Source organism: Gadus chalcogrammus, chromosome 20 (assembly GCF_026213295.1).
Source record: "Gadus chalcogrammus isolate NIFS_2021 chromosome 20, NIFS_Gcha_1.0, whole genome shotgun sequence".
In the NCBI taxonomy this organism is placed as follows: domain Eukaryota; kingdom Metazoa; phylum Chordata; class Actinopteri; order Gadiformes; family Gadidae; genus Gadus; species Gadus chalcogrammus.
This window is the reverse complement of record NC_079431.1, coordinates 5,556,917-5,573,171: the sequence shown is the minus strand read 5'-3', so window position 1 is coordinate 5,573,171 and position 16,255 is coordinate 5,556,917. Positions and strand designations below refer to the sequence as shown.

General features: G+C 41.7%; 2 protein-coding genes across 2 annotated transcripts; one reads left to right on the top strand and one right to left on the bottom strand.

The window, feature by feature from the left end:
• Window positions 1-442: 442 nt before the first annotated feature.
• zic2a (zic family member 2 (odd-paired homolog, Drosophila), a) lies at window positions 443-4,495 on the bottom strand. The gene is made up of 3 exons (XM_056580006.1): window positions 3,103-4,495; window positions 1,682-1,845; window positions 443-1,441 (listed from the first exon to the last, which is right to left on the bottom strand). The coding sequence occupies exons 1-3, from the start codon at window positions 4,073-4,075 to the stop codon at window positions 1,247-1,249; spliced, it is 1,332 nt and encodes a 443-aa protein (XP_056435981.1). The 5' UTR covers window positions 4,076-4,495; the 3' UTR covers window positions 443-1,246.
• A 4,196-nt stretch (window positions 4,496-8,691) lies between these two features.
• Window positions 8,692-11,647, top strand: zic5 (zic family member 5 (odd-paired homolog, Drosophila)). The gene is made up of 2 exons (XM_056580107.1): window positions 8,692-9,757; window positions 11,172-11,647. Exons 1-2 carry the CDS (start codon window positions 8,713-8,715, stop codon window positions 11,612-11,614), a joined length of 1,488 nt encoding a protein of 495 aa, XP_056436082.1. The 5' UTR covers window positions 8,692-8,712; the 3' UTR covers window positions 11,615-11,647.
• Window positions 11,648-16,255: the final 4,608 nt, after the last annotated feature.

The window sequence follows — 16,255 nt, the reverse complement described above, 5'->3', positions numbered from 1 at the left end:
TAATATGAGCTCGCGCTAGACAGCCCCTCAATCAAGTTCAAGTTCACGTCTTTTGCGCGTCAATAAAACGGCGGGAGGGTTTGAATGGGCCGTTATGGGAGCGTCTGTTGTAGGCTAGCGAAGTGACAAGTGAACGAATAAAATATTACGATTGGGGACAATGAACGCCATTTGTGATGAGGTAGGCCTACAATATGTCCTTCATAAAATATGATAAGATATTGAAAGATTGCTCGTTTTAGCATATTGCCTATTGTATAACATTGAAAAGCATTATGAATATTCAAGTGAAAATATAGGCCCCACAGCTATAGTTACTCCTACAAGTATACAAACATGTTAAAATGATTCTACAGCTTATAGACTAATAAATAATTTCATAAAACTGACATAGGCCCAACAAAATCGAATGCCTGAGTGAATATTAAGCACTTACACATTTTATTATATTTGTTTGCAGTAAAATTCTTATCACAATAAGGAAGAAAACACTCTTAAAACTTTGAACGAAAACACATAACAAAACAACTGCCCATGTTTATGCTCCTCATTGTACATATTTATAGTAAAGAAACATTCTTTATAAATATTGTTTCATCTGTAGGAAGTAAATACCATAATTTAATTACAAATGGATAAATATGGCAGTTGATATTTTACAAAAGGAAGTATATAGTTACAGAAAATCGAACGGCACAATGTTTATTTTCCTCATAGTCGTCCAGATAATTTTTTTTCACAATTCAAACTTGCAAAGCACAAAACATCACAAGTTAAGCCCAGCAAACTAAATATACATTCACAAGCAAAATATTGTGGTCTGTTTGAGTTAAATGTTACTTTGGCACTCTCTCCTGTTTATAGATGTTTAGTATAGTACAATCAGTTTGCCTTAGGATCACAATATTCAATATGAGGATACAATTTTAAATGTAGTATGTGCACTAAAAGTCCAGTTAGAGAAATAGCTACCATTAAAGGAACATCTATACACCAAAGACTGACAAGTTCTATCACAACCAATGGGAAAGAGGACATTAGGTAATTATATACAACATTGAAATAACATGAACCATTATACACACTTCCCTCTTGCTGTAAATTGTCATCCTCCCCAGTTAAATGTTCTCCAAAAATGTTTGTGTGTGTGTGTTTGTTTGTTTGTGTGTGAGTGCACATGTGTCCCAATCTGCTCTGCTGGATGACCCAGTGCTATGAAATGTCTGTGTCATTTCGCTGTACAGTCCTACACATACCATTCACTGAAATTGGAGGATAGGCCGCTGTGACTGGTGGTGTTGTGGACAGCTGAGGCTGGGGACAGGTTGTTGTTGCTGTGGGTTTCGGTGCTGGGGGACACCAAGCCGGGAGGTGTAGAGGACTCATAGCCAGAGCTCGCGGCTGGAGACGAGTCAGAAGCTGATGGAGAGGCTTCGTGGACCTGTGATGAAAGTAGCACATAATACAATTATTAGAGACATTTGTGTTAGGAGAAACACATTAATTGTAACCTCTGCAAGGAACTACATTATTGATGAACATTTTGATTATTTTCATAGAATTCAACGGCATATAAAATAATACATATTTTTAACTCTTGTTCAATCTTTAATGAAAACACAGGAGGATACAGGGGCTTGTATTAAAATCTGAGAAATGCAATCATATTGACAATATATACCTTCATGTGTTTGCGTAGGGAGCTGGGATGGGTGTAGGACTTGTCACACATTTTGCAAAGGTATGGCTTGTCCGACGTGTGAACGTGCATGTGTTTCTTTCGGTCACTGCTGTTTGCAAACCGTCTGTCACATCCTTCAAATTCACACTGAAACGGCTTTTCTCCTGCAGAAAAAAACAATACAAAAAGACAACAGTGTTCGTTACGGGTATCAGGACATTGTTTGAAATGAAATAAGTACAGATTTCTTTCGCAATGTATTCCAAACAAGCACAGTGCTTTTGATGCTTATTTGCGATGGCGTGAAAATCGTTGTTGTTTTTTCTATTTTTGTTATAATTTAACAAAAACAATTATGCTCTGTTAATGTTTTTATTAGGTTATACATGCGTGCTTTAGGGGACACAATTAACAAGGCCGCCCTCCATAGGGCTTGAGAAGGCGCAGCATTTGCTAGAAAAACAATATCAATATAATTAGCGCTTGACCAAGTCCATGGGATCATACAACAACAAATTCCCCCAAATAACTGCAAATGTGAAAGGTTGGCAATGGCCTCTCTAATACCAGTTACTATAAGAATAATGCTTTCGCCACGCCACAGAGGGCCATCTACAAAACAAACATTCGTTATCCTAAATATATAAAACATAGGCCTACCCCAAAAACATGCTGACGGCCCATAAATATTTTTCCACAGAGGGGAATCTATATATATATATATATATATATATATATATATATATATATATATATATATATAAACACACATACAAACACACACACACACACACACACACACACACACACACACACACACACACACACACACACACACACACACACACACACACACACACACACAGACGGGCACAGCATTTCTCAACAGTTACCATGCTAAAAATCGATGTTTGAACCGGGAAAGACATTGAATCTAAAAGCGCAGTCTGGCGTAAACATTAAACCAATTGATGAGATTTACTACGAGGCTCCCCTCCGCAGCTCACGCAAAACGCTCGGAGCAGGGCGCTCGTGCCGCCTTTGACCCACTTTAAAGTTTACAACCACCAAAAAAAAACTACACGCTGTAGTAGCCTATTGCATAACCCCGCACAAAGACGCCAGCCGTGCACAACCCGATAATAAACACAGACTTGGTGTGAGCGATGTATATAGGCCTACATTAAATATATCCCCTGCATGAATGGGTGCCTCGATGCTTGTTTTAATTTAGAAGTCTGGTCTACTAGTGAATTCATGTGCACATGTCTTTAGATAATTACATCGAATTCCAGTGACACGGTATAGCTGTAGACTACATTCGTACACGCGAGCTTCCACATATTCAATCTTTAGCCCGGCTCGGTATACAATTTTAGCAGGGGTGTTGGGGGATCATGCATTCGGGGCTTTCTAATTACCTGTATGCGTTCGCTTGTGGATCTTCAGGTTTTCCGATCGCGCAAAGACCTTTCCACAGCCAGGGAACGGGCATGGGAAGGGTTTCTCCCCAGTGTGCACCCGAATGTGGTTGACCAGTTTGTATTTCGCCTTGAACGGTTTGCTCTCGCGGGGGCACTCTTCCCAAAAGCAGACGTGGTTACTCTGCTCTGGCCCCCCGACATGCTCCACGGAGACGTGCGTAACTAACTCATGCATGGTGCTGAAAGTTTTGTTGCAACACTTCTTCGGGTTGCTGAGCTGCTCGGGGTCGATCCATTTGCAGATGAGCTCCTGTTTGATGCACTGCTGCCGCATGTAACGAAAAAAGGCACCAGGGTGGTGATGGGCTGCCATGTTCATCCCCATGTTCATATTCATTGAACCGTACTGGTTGTGGAGCTGCGCTGCGGAGTACGGGTCGGTCCTCGGGCTGGAAACCTGGTGGTACTGGTCGGAGCGTCCAAAAACTTCACCCGGTAGTCCAAGCCGCATTTGCCCGTTTAATACGTTCGTGGATCCATGGGACCCATGCTGGTCGTGGATCCCGGGAAAGAGAATGTGGCCTTGACTGTCTGAGTGAGAGTGATGGAGGGAACCCGCCGACGGGCCAAAAATGGTGTGTTGGCTGCTCGCCGGAGATGATTCTCCGAAGCCCCGGCTGCGAAAGAGAAAGTCCCTGGTGGAGTTAAACGGAGAACTTGCATACGAGGTGACATGGGCGGCGTGAGCCCCCAAAGCCGCAGCGGGGTAGCCTGGCGCCTGGGTGGTGAAGGCAGAGTTCTGTCCCGGCGAAAGATCATGGTTCAGCTTAAATGCACCCATGTGTGCGGAGTCTACAAAGCTATTTTGGGCCAAACTTAAGTCTCTTTCCTGCATGTCGCTTGCCGAGTGATGCCTGGCAAATGAGCCTACTCCCAGTCCAGGGAACTGGTGACCAGCATCCAATAACATTATCTCACAGACCGGTTAGTTCGAGTCAGCCCTGATAAAAAAAAAAATCGACAATACAAAAAGAGAAATTCAAATATTACTTGTGTCTCGCATCGATTCAACTTTCAGCCTAGGAAACACCATACCAGGCGTGAATCAAAACGGTGATCCGCTCATGAGAAAAAAAGACTCGGCGTAGTCGAATCGAATTCACTTGTAGTAACTTGTGACTCAAAATTCCCAATGCAACCGAGTGGTTAGTTTCTTTGCCTTTTCTCTCGGACGCTGCGGCAGTTGTCTGCCCTTAAGTGCATTCGAATAATTTAATAATTATCGTTCTTCTTCTTCGTCGTAATGGTTAAAGGTTCGTTGAAGCATCTCGGGCTTTTTGTTCCAAATGTTTATTTCTCTCGCCTGCGTGTATTTACCGCGGATGGTCCCTCTTTCTCTGTGGACTGGCACTACCTCCTCTTACGCCCCCTTTTACTGGAGCGCGTTCATTCATTCCGCGCCGTCTCATTGGCCACTGCGTCTCATCAATCCCAGGTGCCCCTCCAATAGCAGGTACCGCTTTGACAACTAATAGCAGATCGCCATTTTCCACTAATAATTACCGCCCACTTTTTAAGAAAGGATTTTGGTGGTTTGGACGAAATAAAGGGGAAAAGAGGGGTGCGAAAATCCTATGTTTTAAGATTTTCAAGCAAGGTATTTCTAAAGCCATTCGATGGACTATCTACTCCGAACGACGCCGACTTAAATGGTTTGTGCCCAATGTATTTGCGAGCATCCCAAAATAATGCGAAACATTAACAATGTACCTTTTTTTTCTGTAACGTAAGGAAGATGCGGTAGGTATGGTCAATGGGATCGAGTTGTTGGTAGTCTATAGCCCCATTATGATGTAACAGCTCTGTATGTCACTGTTTCACCCGCGATTCATAACGTCTACTACTACAGCCTTTTGGACATTATACACCAACTTAAATAATAGGCCTACCCTATCTTCAAGATATCCTTTATTTATATATGTCTTTAACATTGGATGAAAACCAAAATGTTTCAAATTGCATGTGAGAAGTATAGAAATAAAGAGTGCTCTGTGCTATGCAGCAGGAATACATTCATTCGTTATTTTAAAATCACTGCCGTTTACTTCCACTGAAACGACGCACGCCAGGTTTGCACCCGATTCCATACTGTAAACAGAATTCATAATCATATACCAGAAATAAGACTACGCAGACTTACGCTACTTCCAAGACATTATTTTACAATAGAGTACCCTTTGGTGCCCTATAGGAGTTTTATTTGTGGTTCATTGATAATTTCATAAAGAAATCTAAATTTCCACTAAATTATGTGCTTTCGGCTCCACCAAGCCTATTGTGATTCTTGAGAAAATCAAATGATATTTAATGGGTTATATTTGCAATTTTGCATTCAAAGTGGGCCTGCTGTAGTGGGTCCATGAGCCGGTTGGGTTTGTTTTGAAATGTTTAATCATTCCGTCCATGGGTTCATCTGCTCATACTAATGGTTCATAAAATGCTTTCCAAACGTTCCAATTAATAAGAGCCGCGTGTATCAGAAGAGCCGCCGTATCCCCGCAAAGCCAACTGCACCATGGCTCCCAGCCAAAAGAAAACCAGAAACTAGGCATCTCATGTAGTCTCTGTACTGGCTACTCAGCCAAACAGAACTGGAAAGAAATAATAATCGCCAATGCTCCTTCAATGAACATGATTTCTCTATTCACCGACGTTTTTTAATCCAAAGACCACATCTGAATTCCAGCGTGTCCTACAAGTCTTCAACTCGGTGTACGTAGGCTACAATTATATGTTCATTAGAAGTTAAAGGGAATTTACTTACACTTTGGAATTAAAAGTCCCACATGTGCTTCAGTCCAACCAGATATTACTTTCGATCGGCTAATAGGCTACTCACCAATGCAGTAACTGGCGTATAATAGGAAGGAAGGTTGACGTGCAAAACTTTAAAAATTCTCTGTCTGTGTGTTAGCTCAGAGTGGGGCAGACAGAACGTTGTATGCCATTCATCCAAGTCTTATTTCAACTCGCACCACAGGAAACACAGGAGCTGATCCAAGTTCAAAGTCACGCCTGCCGACTATAAGAAGTTCTTTATTTCGCTGGAAAACCACAAAACCTTCCACAGAAAGGGGGGGGGGAAAGTATATTTTTTAAAGAAAGAAACTAAACCGACCAGAGGTACATAGCTTTGAGATCCCGTATGAGATGAAGGAGCCATCCTGATTAAATCCCCAAAGAAAAGGCCTATTTCAACAGGTTCTAGGACCGAGAATAGCCTACTGAGAAATTACATATAAAGACTGAAAACAATTGTATTTACGCTTACAGGTCATACAAATGAACTAACATGTTTCAAATGCAGGCCCAGCAAGATGTCAATTTTTTTTTTTAATTGAAATGATAAAAATACGTAAACGAATAGTCAAAATAAATAAAAACAACAACGGCGACAGTGTTAGACCAAAAATAAAATAAGAAAAATGCAAACTATTTCCTTAAGTAGAATGAGGTCAATATTCTTAGTGGCTACTAGTCCCATTTGACACGAATATATATGCATTGCAGGATGACTTATCTCTTTAACGATACCTGGTGTTTCATGGAAATTTGACCTATGACCTGTGACAACCCCATATGCTGCTTGCTACTACAACACGCTTATTGAAAAAATATAGTATGATGCATCGTCCGCGTTGTGGAAATGTAATGACCAAATACTAAAATCTCCAGTGGGACTGATTCCAGTGGGAATTTAGCATCAAACAGAATAGTGAAAAAATCATTCCTGATTAAAAATAACATATATATGGCATGGCTGAGATATAGGCTATATATATATGAGATATATTAATAGAAAGATAGATAGATAGATAGATAGATAGATAGATAGATAGATAGATAGATAGATAGATAGATAGATAGATAGATAGATGGACAGACGGACAGACGGACAGACAGACAGACAGACAGACAGACAGACAGACAGACAGACAGACAGACAGACAGACAGACAGACAGACAGACAGACAGACAGACAGACAGACAGACAGACAGACAGACAGACAGACAGACAGACAGACAGACAGACAGACAGACAGATAGACAGATAGATAGAGTAAATAGATAGAGTAAATAGATAGAGTAAATAGATATATTGATAGATTAATAGATAATTAGATACTTAGATCCATAAATAGATCCATAGATTTAAATGTGACATTGATTTATCCGACAAATATAGGCCTACATCGATTCCATTGGTAGGCCTACCCTCAAATAAAGACACATAGGAATCTGTGACAGAAACGTCCTGCTGTGAACGGGGCACATTCAGTGGTGCGTGATCTGTCAAACAAAAGTAATGTTGAAGGAGCCTCAACTGATTTTTTTTGTTGGTATTGTTTTGTGTTACAGCCGAGGAGGAGTGAACCAATTTTTAAAGTAACTTAACCATGCGCTCCACCTGTCTAGGAAAAAGATATATTTATCATGGATATTCTCAAGTAATATGAACCGTAGGCCTAATTATATAAGTATCCTGTTCTTTATAATTAGGCATAGGCTAAACGAGGTTGTATTCGTGTTTTGGCTGACAGGCCCATAAACTATGCCTAGGTCTTTACTCGGTGCTAAATAAATAAATGTGCCTAATAAATCTATACATATATGTTACATTTTTTTTGCACTATTCAGCATTGGTCTTCATTAAGCCTAATGACTAATGTAACAAGTCTGCAATTTTCCTTACGAGGATAAAAGGACACAGAATAAACGAAATGGTAACCAGTACTGATACAATGTTCAAGCAGTGTAATATTCCAATCAATTAATATAATTTGAATAATAATCTAAATATCCCACAAAGGTGTAGGCCTATATTGAAAAGTAATATAATGTCATTATTCCATTTGTTTGTCTGTAGGCTAACTAATAAAACGATATAGGCCTATGGGTATTATAAATTGTTGGTGTGCCTATTCAAGTAAAAGTAATTAAAGATACCCTAATAAACGCTATATATTACTTTATATTAACTATTTATTTAGCACGGCATAACATTTTTAGTGGGTGATGCCACAACATATGTTCACATTGTGGCTCCAGAACGGTCTCGATTCCGAATCGCCTCCAGATTTTCACAATGTAAACGGAGAACGCAGTCAGACATCATTTGAGCCGTAGGCCTATTGACGTTTCGTTAATTTACATGCTTCAAAACCGGTAAACATAGTGCCACACAAACACATTCGCTGGTAACTTTGTGAGCACAACTTTTTGGAGTCAACAGCGATAAAGAGAGTGAGGGGGCGGAACCCTGCTGAGCCCCTGCGCTGAACGACAGCCAATCGCTTCGTTCTCTTAACTGCCAGTCACCGCAATCCGTCCAATACCCGCAGTGCCATTTCTAAACTGTATTCCCTACTGTGTCCTCCAACTGTTGTATGTTCTGCCAATCGCTTGAGGACAGAGTGAGAAAAGGAGCAAGCAGAGTTAGAAGCAGGACAAAAGAAGTTACAGACCTTTAAATATTCTAATGTTTTAGATAGCACGGTGTGGGTAAAAACAATAGCGGCGAGTGTGGATGGACTTGGCAGTGTAGTTATGGAACCCCCTTTAAGCAAGAGGAATCCAGCGATAAGATTAGCGGATTTGGCAGCGACTCAACCCCATCCTCATCAGAATATGACAGGCTTCCCGGGGCTAGGGGGGCATCACCCTCTCTCCCACCATGCCCACCTCCACCCCGGGGAGCTGGGCAACGACCCTGGAGTGGCACTCACTCCATTTGGACCAGAGCACATGGCACAGACCAATGCTCTCAAACTTAGCCCATCACAGCACCACATTCAGAGCCATCCCGAAGCCCAGACCGCGGTGTCTTTCACTTCTACTCAGACTACAGTTGGTTTCCCCGTGGCTAACCCCCACTCAGGCTACTCAAGCAGCAGGGACTTCATCCTCAGGAGAGAACTCTCGGCCTCTGCTATGCATGCACTTGGCGACCAGCATAGTTCCGCCTCCTCCCCTCATCACCATGGTATGTTCATCTCCCCAACAGGTGCTTATGGCCACACGGAAAGTGGGGCCCATCCACTTTTCACTGGACTTCACGAGCAGGCGTCCCCAGGTGCCCACCACCATGCCCTTAACGGGCAGATGCGTCTGGGTATACCGGGGGACCTCTACGGCAGGCCGGAGCACTTTGGGCACAGAGCAGAGCACTATGGACCGTCCTCCCTCCACAGCTACAACTCCATGAACCTCAATGTTAACATCGCTTCAGCTCCTCACGGAGCGGCGGGGGCGTTTTTAAGATACATGCGGCAGCCCATAAAGCAAGAGTTGATCTGTAAATGGATCGACCAGGAGCAATCGTCCAAAAAGCCCTGCTCCAAAACGTACAGCACCATGCACGAGTTGGTGAACCACGTTACCGTGGAGCACGTCGGGGGACCAGAGCAGAGCTCCCACGTCTGTTTTTGGGAGGAATGCCCGCGCGAAGGAAAGGCGTTCAAGGCGAAGTACAAACTGATCAATCACATCCGAGTTCACACGGGAGAAAAGCCGTTCCCGTGTCCGTTCCCGGGCTGTGGAAAAGTTTTCGCCCGATCGGAAAACCTCAAGATTCACAAAAGGACTCACACAGGTCAGTAGAAACTCGATCCAGTTGTGAATACGTGCATGGTTGTGGCGCGATGCTGCCTGAAACCTATACTATATGGAAATGGGGATTCGTTTGTTCTGAGTTTATTGTAACCAAAGCATAGCCAGCCTCTAACCACGCGTAAATAAGATTTTATATGAGCGATATCCCTCAAAACATCGTGGCGTTGTAACGCGATAGCCTAATCAAACAGTGTAGGATTATTCGCGTGGCTCGGGACGTCATTCGGAAAGATACAGATTTATCCGCGTAGACGTCCACGGTGGACGCGAGGAGATTATCGCATATGATTTGTAAAACGTGCTTACGTCGCCCACAGCCCAAACTGCCCAGAGAGGTCCGAGTGAGACAGCGAGTCCATGTTTTTATGTGGTAAAACGACGCACTCAGATCCATTCGTTTTGATGGGCATGTTTTACGCAACGCAATCGCCAACCATAGCAAAGTTATTCTGTGCACTTGGCACATCTAAGATGTTTACTTCATAATAGATAAATAAGTATAGTGCCTTGCACACTTCAAACAACAGCAATGGCGCCGAAGGCAGCTCAATTAAGATGGAAGGACATGTTTCTGTATCGCATGGTGCTCTCACACGCTGTCCCACAAACAACAGCTAGTAGGCTGTAGGCTAGAGGGGGTTTGATATTTCGGCAAGTTCAAAGCACTGGGAATAGCCTAATCAATAAGCATGTTACTATACATGTAGTACGTAGAAGTATACAGTGAGTAGGTGTGTGTGTGTGTGTGTGTGTGTGTGTGTGTGTGTGTGTGTGTGTGTGTGTGTGTGTGTGTGTGGTGTGTGTGTGTGTGTGTGTGTGTGTGTGTGTGTGTGTGTGTGTTGGTGTGTTGGTGTGTGTGTGTGTGTGTGTGTGTGTGTGTGTGTGTGTGTGTGTGTGTGTGAGAGAGAGAGAGAAAGAGAGCTCCAAGACGTTAGCGTTCACTGGGGACAAAAACGTCTCCTTGTGGTCATGGAGCACTGTAGTCCCATCTTGTCGACAGGCCTATGATGGTCGTAAACACGCTACTCTGTAGTTAGAACAACAACAATAACAAGTGTAAGTGTTTATCAGTGGAGAGCCGATGTACCCCTCAGACCACTGATTCTAATGTTAAATACAATATTACGATAGCATCCATTATGAATGCTGTCAAGCAGGTTTTTGATTGCAGATAAGTTGCTTGACAAAATCTAAGCAGCAAGAATTGCATGGCTATCATCATTCTAGGCAGTATAACTCAGTTATACTATGACACACAAAGCAACTTAAGGAAGTCATATTTGCATTGACACATAGTCTCAATAATACACAAACACACATGTTCTGGAGCTTTGATGCTCTGTGATTGGACACTGGGAGTTGAACTGAACTGTGTCTGTTTTTCCTTCCCTCAGGAGAGAAACCCTTCAAGTGCGAGTTTGACGGCTGTGACCGAAAATTCGCCAACAGCAGCGACCGGAAGAAGCACTCTCACGTTCACACCAGTGACAAGCCTTACTACTGCAAGGTGCGGGGCTGTGACAAGTCCTACACACACCCCAGCTCCCTGAGGAAACACATGAAGGTACACTGTAAGTCCCCACCACCGCCCTCCTCCAACGCCGGCTACATCTCCTCCAGCAACCCACTCGGGGACTCGCTCTCGCCCCACTCGGAACCGCTACACAGGAACCGGGCCGCGAACCTATCACCTCAGGTGACCAACCTCAACGAGTGGTACGTTTGCCAAGGGAGCGGGGGTCCCAACCATCTCCACACGCCCTCCAGCGACGTGCCAACGTCGGAGTCGGACGACGAGGACTCTTTCAGAAGTTCAGACCCGAGGACGATGCACTGATAAGGAGTTCACCCCAGTCCCAAGACCCAGTTGTACTTTTTCTAGTCGTCAATGTGGCCTGTCCTGGCTTGTGCACTTATTTTGGGGGGGGGGGGTGGGGGGGTGGGATCACGGTGTGCATTCATTTGTCCTTTTTAATATCACTTGTATAAATCGTAATACTCTATTATTGCGCTCACATTGTGACCACGTAATTGCTGACATGGGATGAAGGTCAATAATGAAGGATATAACTGCCTTTGATGTGCATCCATAATTGGGCAGATTTTTGCCAATCAAATCCTACATACTTTTGAATTCACGCTCACGTATACGTTTGTTTACATGTGGAAAATTGTCCGTAGTACCGGAAATCTTTTTTATATGTGGGGAATAATACATTTTTCGTATCTAAGGTATGAATTTTGAAGAACAAATATTGTAACCATTAAGGCAATATGTACGGTTTATCGTGCATTATGTGGCAATACTCTTGATATGGTGGCGTTGCCTGTAAGATCTCTTTTCACATTCTTGGAGTTAAATACTTGCCTATAAATCATTGTCAGATGCAGGGTTTGAATGGCAACAAATAGTTATGTTAATGGTGGTACCTTGTTGATATTTCCATGATGTGTAAGTATTCCATGATAATGAGGACAAACCAGCCTTCTCGAAGATGTAATGTGATCATTTGTAAAGGCAAACATGGAGTGTTATAGGCAACTAATTGGGTATTTTTAGGGTTCTCATAACTTTTGAGATTTATACCATACATTTGTTTGGATAGGATTTTGTAATATTTAAAAAAAACTATTTAAAACTATATTTTATGTATCAAAATACACCAATGTAATGCTCGTTAAAGAGTATATGAGTCCGTCTCTCAAGACCCTAAATGTCTTCAGTGACAGCCTTTGTCCCTTTGTATAAATGTAAGTGCATCTATGCTTGTGAATGTTGTAGTTTTAATTCCGAAAATGTTGTTTTGTATATTGTAATTTATTCGCTGGTATCAGTGTTTTACTGAATTACAGAGACACCAAAGAATAATAGTATCAGTTTTGGTGATATGTTGAATGGATGCTTTTGTTGTGTTCTGTAAACGGAAAAAAAATACTTGAATAGTCTGTAATGTGAAAAATCCCTTTCTCGCATGTCCTTTTTGTAGTGATCTGTCTTTTCTCATTGAAGTGCATGATGCTGTTGGATATGATGGATAAAAAGATGAATCAGTTATGATTTTGCAGAACATTACTGTTTCCAATACATAACATTTCAGTAAACAAACATGCTACAAAACAAGAATGAACACAAAAAGACACAACATAACGAGTAAACAAGTGCAATTGCTTAAAATATGTGTTATCAAGATATTTAATGATGTCAGGAAGTTACAGTTGAATACCTTTTAAGTTCTCAAATTAATTATTATAACTGTGTAGTAGTGACTTCATAGTTTTCAAGTTTTTTCTTGTTTCATACCCAATGCAAAAAAGAAGGCAAAACTGAAAATTCAACACATGCCAACTTAATAAAAAACGATACAGAGATACATGTAGCCCATACCGTATTTGTTATTTTTTGGTAATTGTTGTTGTTATTACATCTGACTGTTATGCTGCACATGGGCCAAACAGTCTCTGGTATGAAACCAATCACCAGCCTAATAGACAAACCTATGGGCCCCTGACGGCGTAGCCTCCAAAAGGCAGGGCACCACAAAGCAACCGAGGCATGAATCATTCATGGGAAAAAATAAAAGATAAAAGGCATCTAACAATAAGACAGACCTTGTATAGAGTGTATAAAACAAGACCCTTCTTATTTACTCCATTAAAACGACGCACAATCTCACTTTCAAAGTGGTGCCTGTCCCCGTCTATAGAATCAAAATTGACCAACGTCAGTATTACGCCACTTCAAAGGCTGTTGCTCCAGAGCGGAAGGCTGGTTCTATTGACGCTCTTCATGGCGCGTTAGGATTTCTATGGCAATTGGGCAGTGAGACGCTCGCGTTTGAATATGTCCAGATGAAAACCGCTAACTGCAACTAAATGAACTATAATCGCAGACCACAATATCCTCGCTTCAAATGGGTGATTTGTGACCAGAAGTAGGCTACATTTTGACGGCCTATCAAGTTTCACAGGGGTGTTTTTTTTTTAATTAACGTTTTAATAACCTCATGTTGCTTGACCTTATTTGACCCTAAGGCAAAACATGATTTTGTGTAGGCTATGCTTTAACGTGAAAATGGGGTCATTTAAAAGGTTGCAGTTGTACACATTTTATTATTTTTGTTGAGTGTCATGCCCATAAAAGCCAAACAGTGCTAACTTTTGGCTTCGCAGAAGGGCCAATACAGCTGCTTCGTATTCCCTACTGGCAAGCGGCCACTGCAGCCATATAAGTTGTATAAAATCAGTAGTATAATAGAAAGTCCAAGTCACCGCTTACGCTTCTCGAACCACAATTTATTCCCACGTCTTAAGGTCCTTTGCACAACGCTGCTTTTGTGGGCTGGAGTGTATCTTACTCATGTAGGCTCCATTTATAAAACAAGAGCACCATTAATGTTGCAAAATAAACAAGATGGAGAATAACCAAAGAGATGGTTCCTGCAGCCTGAAAAGGGGGGACTTAATAAAAGGAGTGAAGCAGTCACCCTTCAACGAGAAACGCTTTGAAGTAGAACTTATCTGAGAAATACTTTTTGGTTGTCCTAACGACGCTACTGAATAGGAAAGGAACTCCTTTGTCAGCGATTTGTTCTCCTTTAGTGGGATGTCCGTGAAAATCACTTACATGGGCCACCTTAAGATACTGCCTGCAAATCAGTAACCGGCGGAGTCAGACATCCAGACGCCACTTTGGGGAAAGGACAAAGCGGGAGTCGAGGGGAGAACGGCGCTGCTTCTCCTCCATTCCGCCCTTTAAGGGACTGAATGATCATTTCTCGGACGACCGTGGAATCAAAACAAACGCTGTCTTGTCTGACTTTACAAGCATTATCTTTCTGAATGTTGGAAGAACAAAGCCGGTCAAATGGTGTGCGGGGGTGATCCCGTCTGGTCAGAAAGTTGAAAATGTTTCTGTTAAAAGAAGCTGAAGGTAGACTTGGTTCTGATGGCGCGGTGGCCAGAATAACATTGTCACTTTTCAGACACCCCCTCCCACGACCCCCCCGATCCATTTTTGCCTTTCTGCGATTACCAGCGAAAATGTTGTCGCAGTTTTCACAAACATGTTTTTGTCAGCTCGAAGTTGATCAAATCGTGTCGCGTTCTTATGTCTGAAGAGCAGGTGTGACAGAGTGCCCCACAAAAACACAGCTGCACCTTGTGGCAGGAGTTCAGTCTCTCGGCGATGGGGGTTGTGATGCTCGAGCAGTATAAACAAATACAGCATACAGTACAGCTAGAGCTGTGTTTGGAAAAATATTTTAAATAACTGAAGTTAAACAGCGTTACAATAAGAGGAGGATCTTGGCCCACTATTGGTCTCTGCAATATTCAATCATACAGTAAGATGTGGAACTGTATATTTATTCTTAGATATTGCATTGGAAACAAAAAAGTGCCAATTGTGTGATAGGTTTATTTATGACACATTATCAAGTTGTTGTCTTTTTAAGATTTTGAATGAACCCCTATTTAAATAACTGTATTCATGTCAAGCAAGCCCACCAAATACATCCATCATGAGACACATTGTTCGAAATGCGGAGAAACGAAAAATGTTGGAGATTGTAAGTTATTTGGCTCAGTGAAGTTATAAAACAAAAGCTAAATATCACCAAAGATATAGGCTATTTATTGAAAACAGATTCAGTGTTCCAATTTTTTTTCTCATTTATGGCCACTCTTCATTGTGTTGTTAAAACCCCCTCTACCAATTCGTTCGTATATAGGCATATTATAGCCTATCTTAAAACTCAAAATATAAAAATGTCACTTAATATATTACTCATTATATATTACTTTTCTTCAAATCCTTATTTTTCTTTGTTGTTCAAACTGGAAAACAATGAAATGCCATTTTATTATACTTTTCTTTTCTTTTACAAGCATTTTTTGGCCAGTTCGCTAGTATCATAAAATTGCCTTATCCGACCAAATCAACCCTGCTTTATTTTTTATGTGCGTCAAGCTGTATGCAAAGACTTGGGCCTTCTTACTATTGTACTGCAACTTTTAGGAACATGCATAGGCCTAAATTTAAGACTGAAGAAAAACATTATTTTATCAATGTAGGCCTCACTATATTATTGGCCTACAATGAATTAACAGCTGCCCAAATCGAGAACTCTGACTCCGATCAACTCTCAATTTCAGCAGCTGCGGTTTCACCTATTAGCCCCGATGTCTTTCCAAACGGGAGTCCGGTAGTTAAGCATCCGACAATGGGCGCGCCGGGGGTTAGAGGAGTGACCTGTACCTGGTTTTAATAGTTCCATAAGAACGCCATTAAATCAATTACTCAGTGAACACATCATCATTTATTTGTTTATCATTATCAGTCAAATTGTTAATTTAGAAGTTAACTGATAACTCTTAAAGGCAACTAGTGTTTAATTGACTTGTATGCACATTCAAGCCTTAACATTCTGTTTCTAAAAATAGCACACGATTTGTAGTGCAAGAGTCATAGTCACAGTAT

What these genes read in the sequence shown, in the direction of transcription:
- zic5 (XM_056580107.1), top strand. Translation starts at nt 8,713, where the DNA reads ATGGAACCCCCTTTAAGCAAGAGGAATCCAGCGATAAGATTAGCGGAT. An exon ending in TCACAAAAGGACTCACACAG is followed by an intron (nt 9,758 to 11,171) that starts GTCAGTAGAAAC and finishes TCCTTCCCTCAG; the next exon opens with GAGAGAAACCCTTCAAGTGC.
- zic2a (XM_056580006.1), bottom strand. Translation starts at nt 4,075, where the DNA reads ATGTTATTGGATGCTGGTCACCAGTTCCCTGGACTGGGAGTAGGCTCA. An exon ending in CCACAAGCGAACGCATACAG is followed by an intron (nt 1,846 to 3,102) that starts GTAATTAGAAAG and finishes TTTTTTCTGCAG; the next exon opens with GAGAAAAGCCGTTTCAGTGT. An exon ending in CCCTACGCAAACACATGAAG is followed by an intron (nt 1,442 to 1,681) that starts GTATATATTGTC and finishes CTTTCATCACAG; the next exon opens with GTCCACGAAGCCTCTCCATC.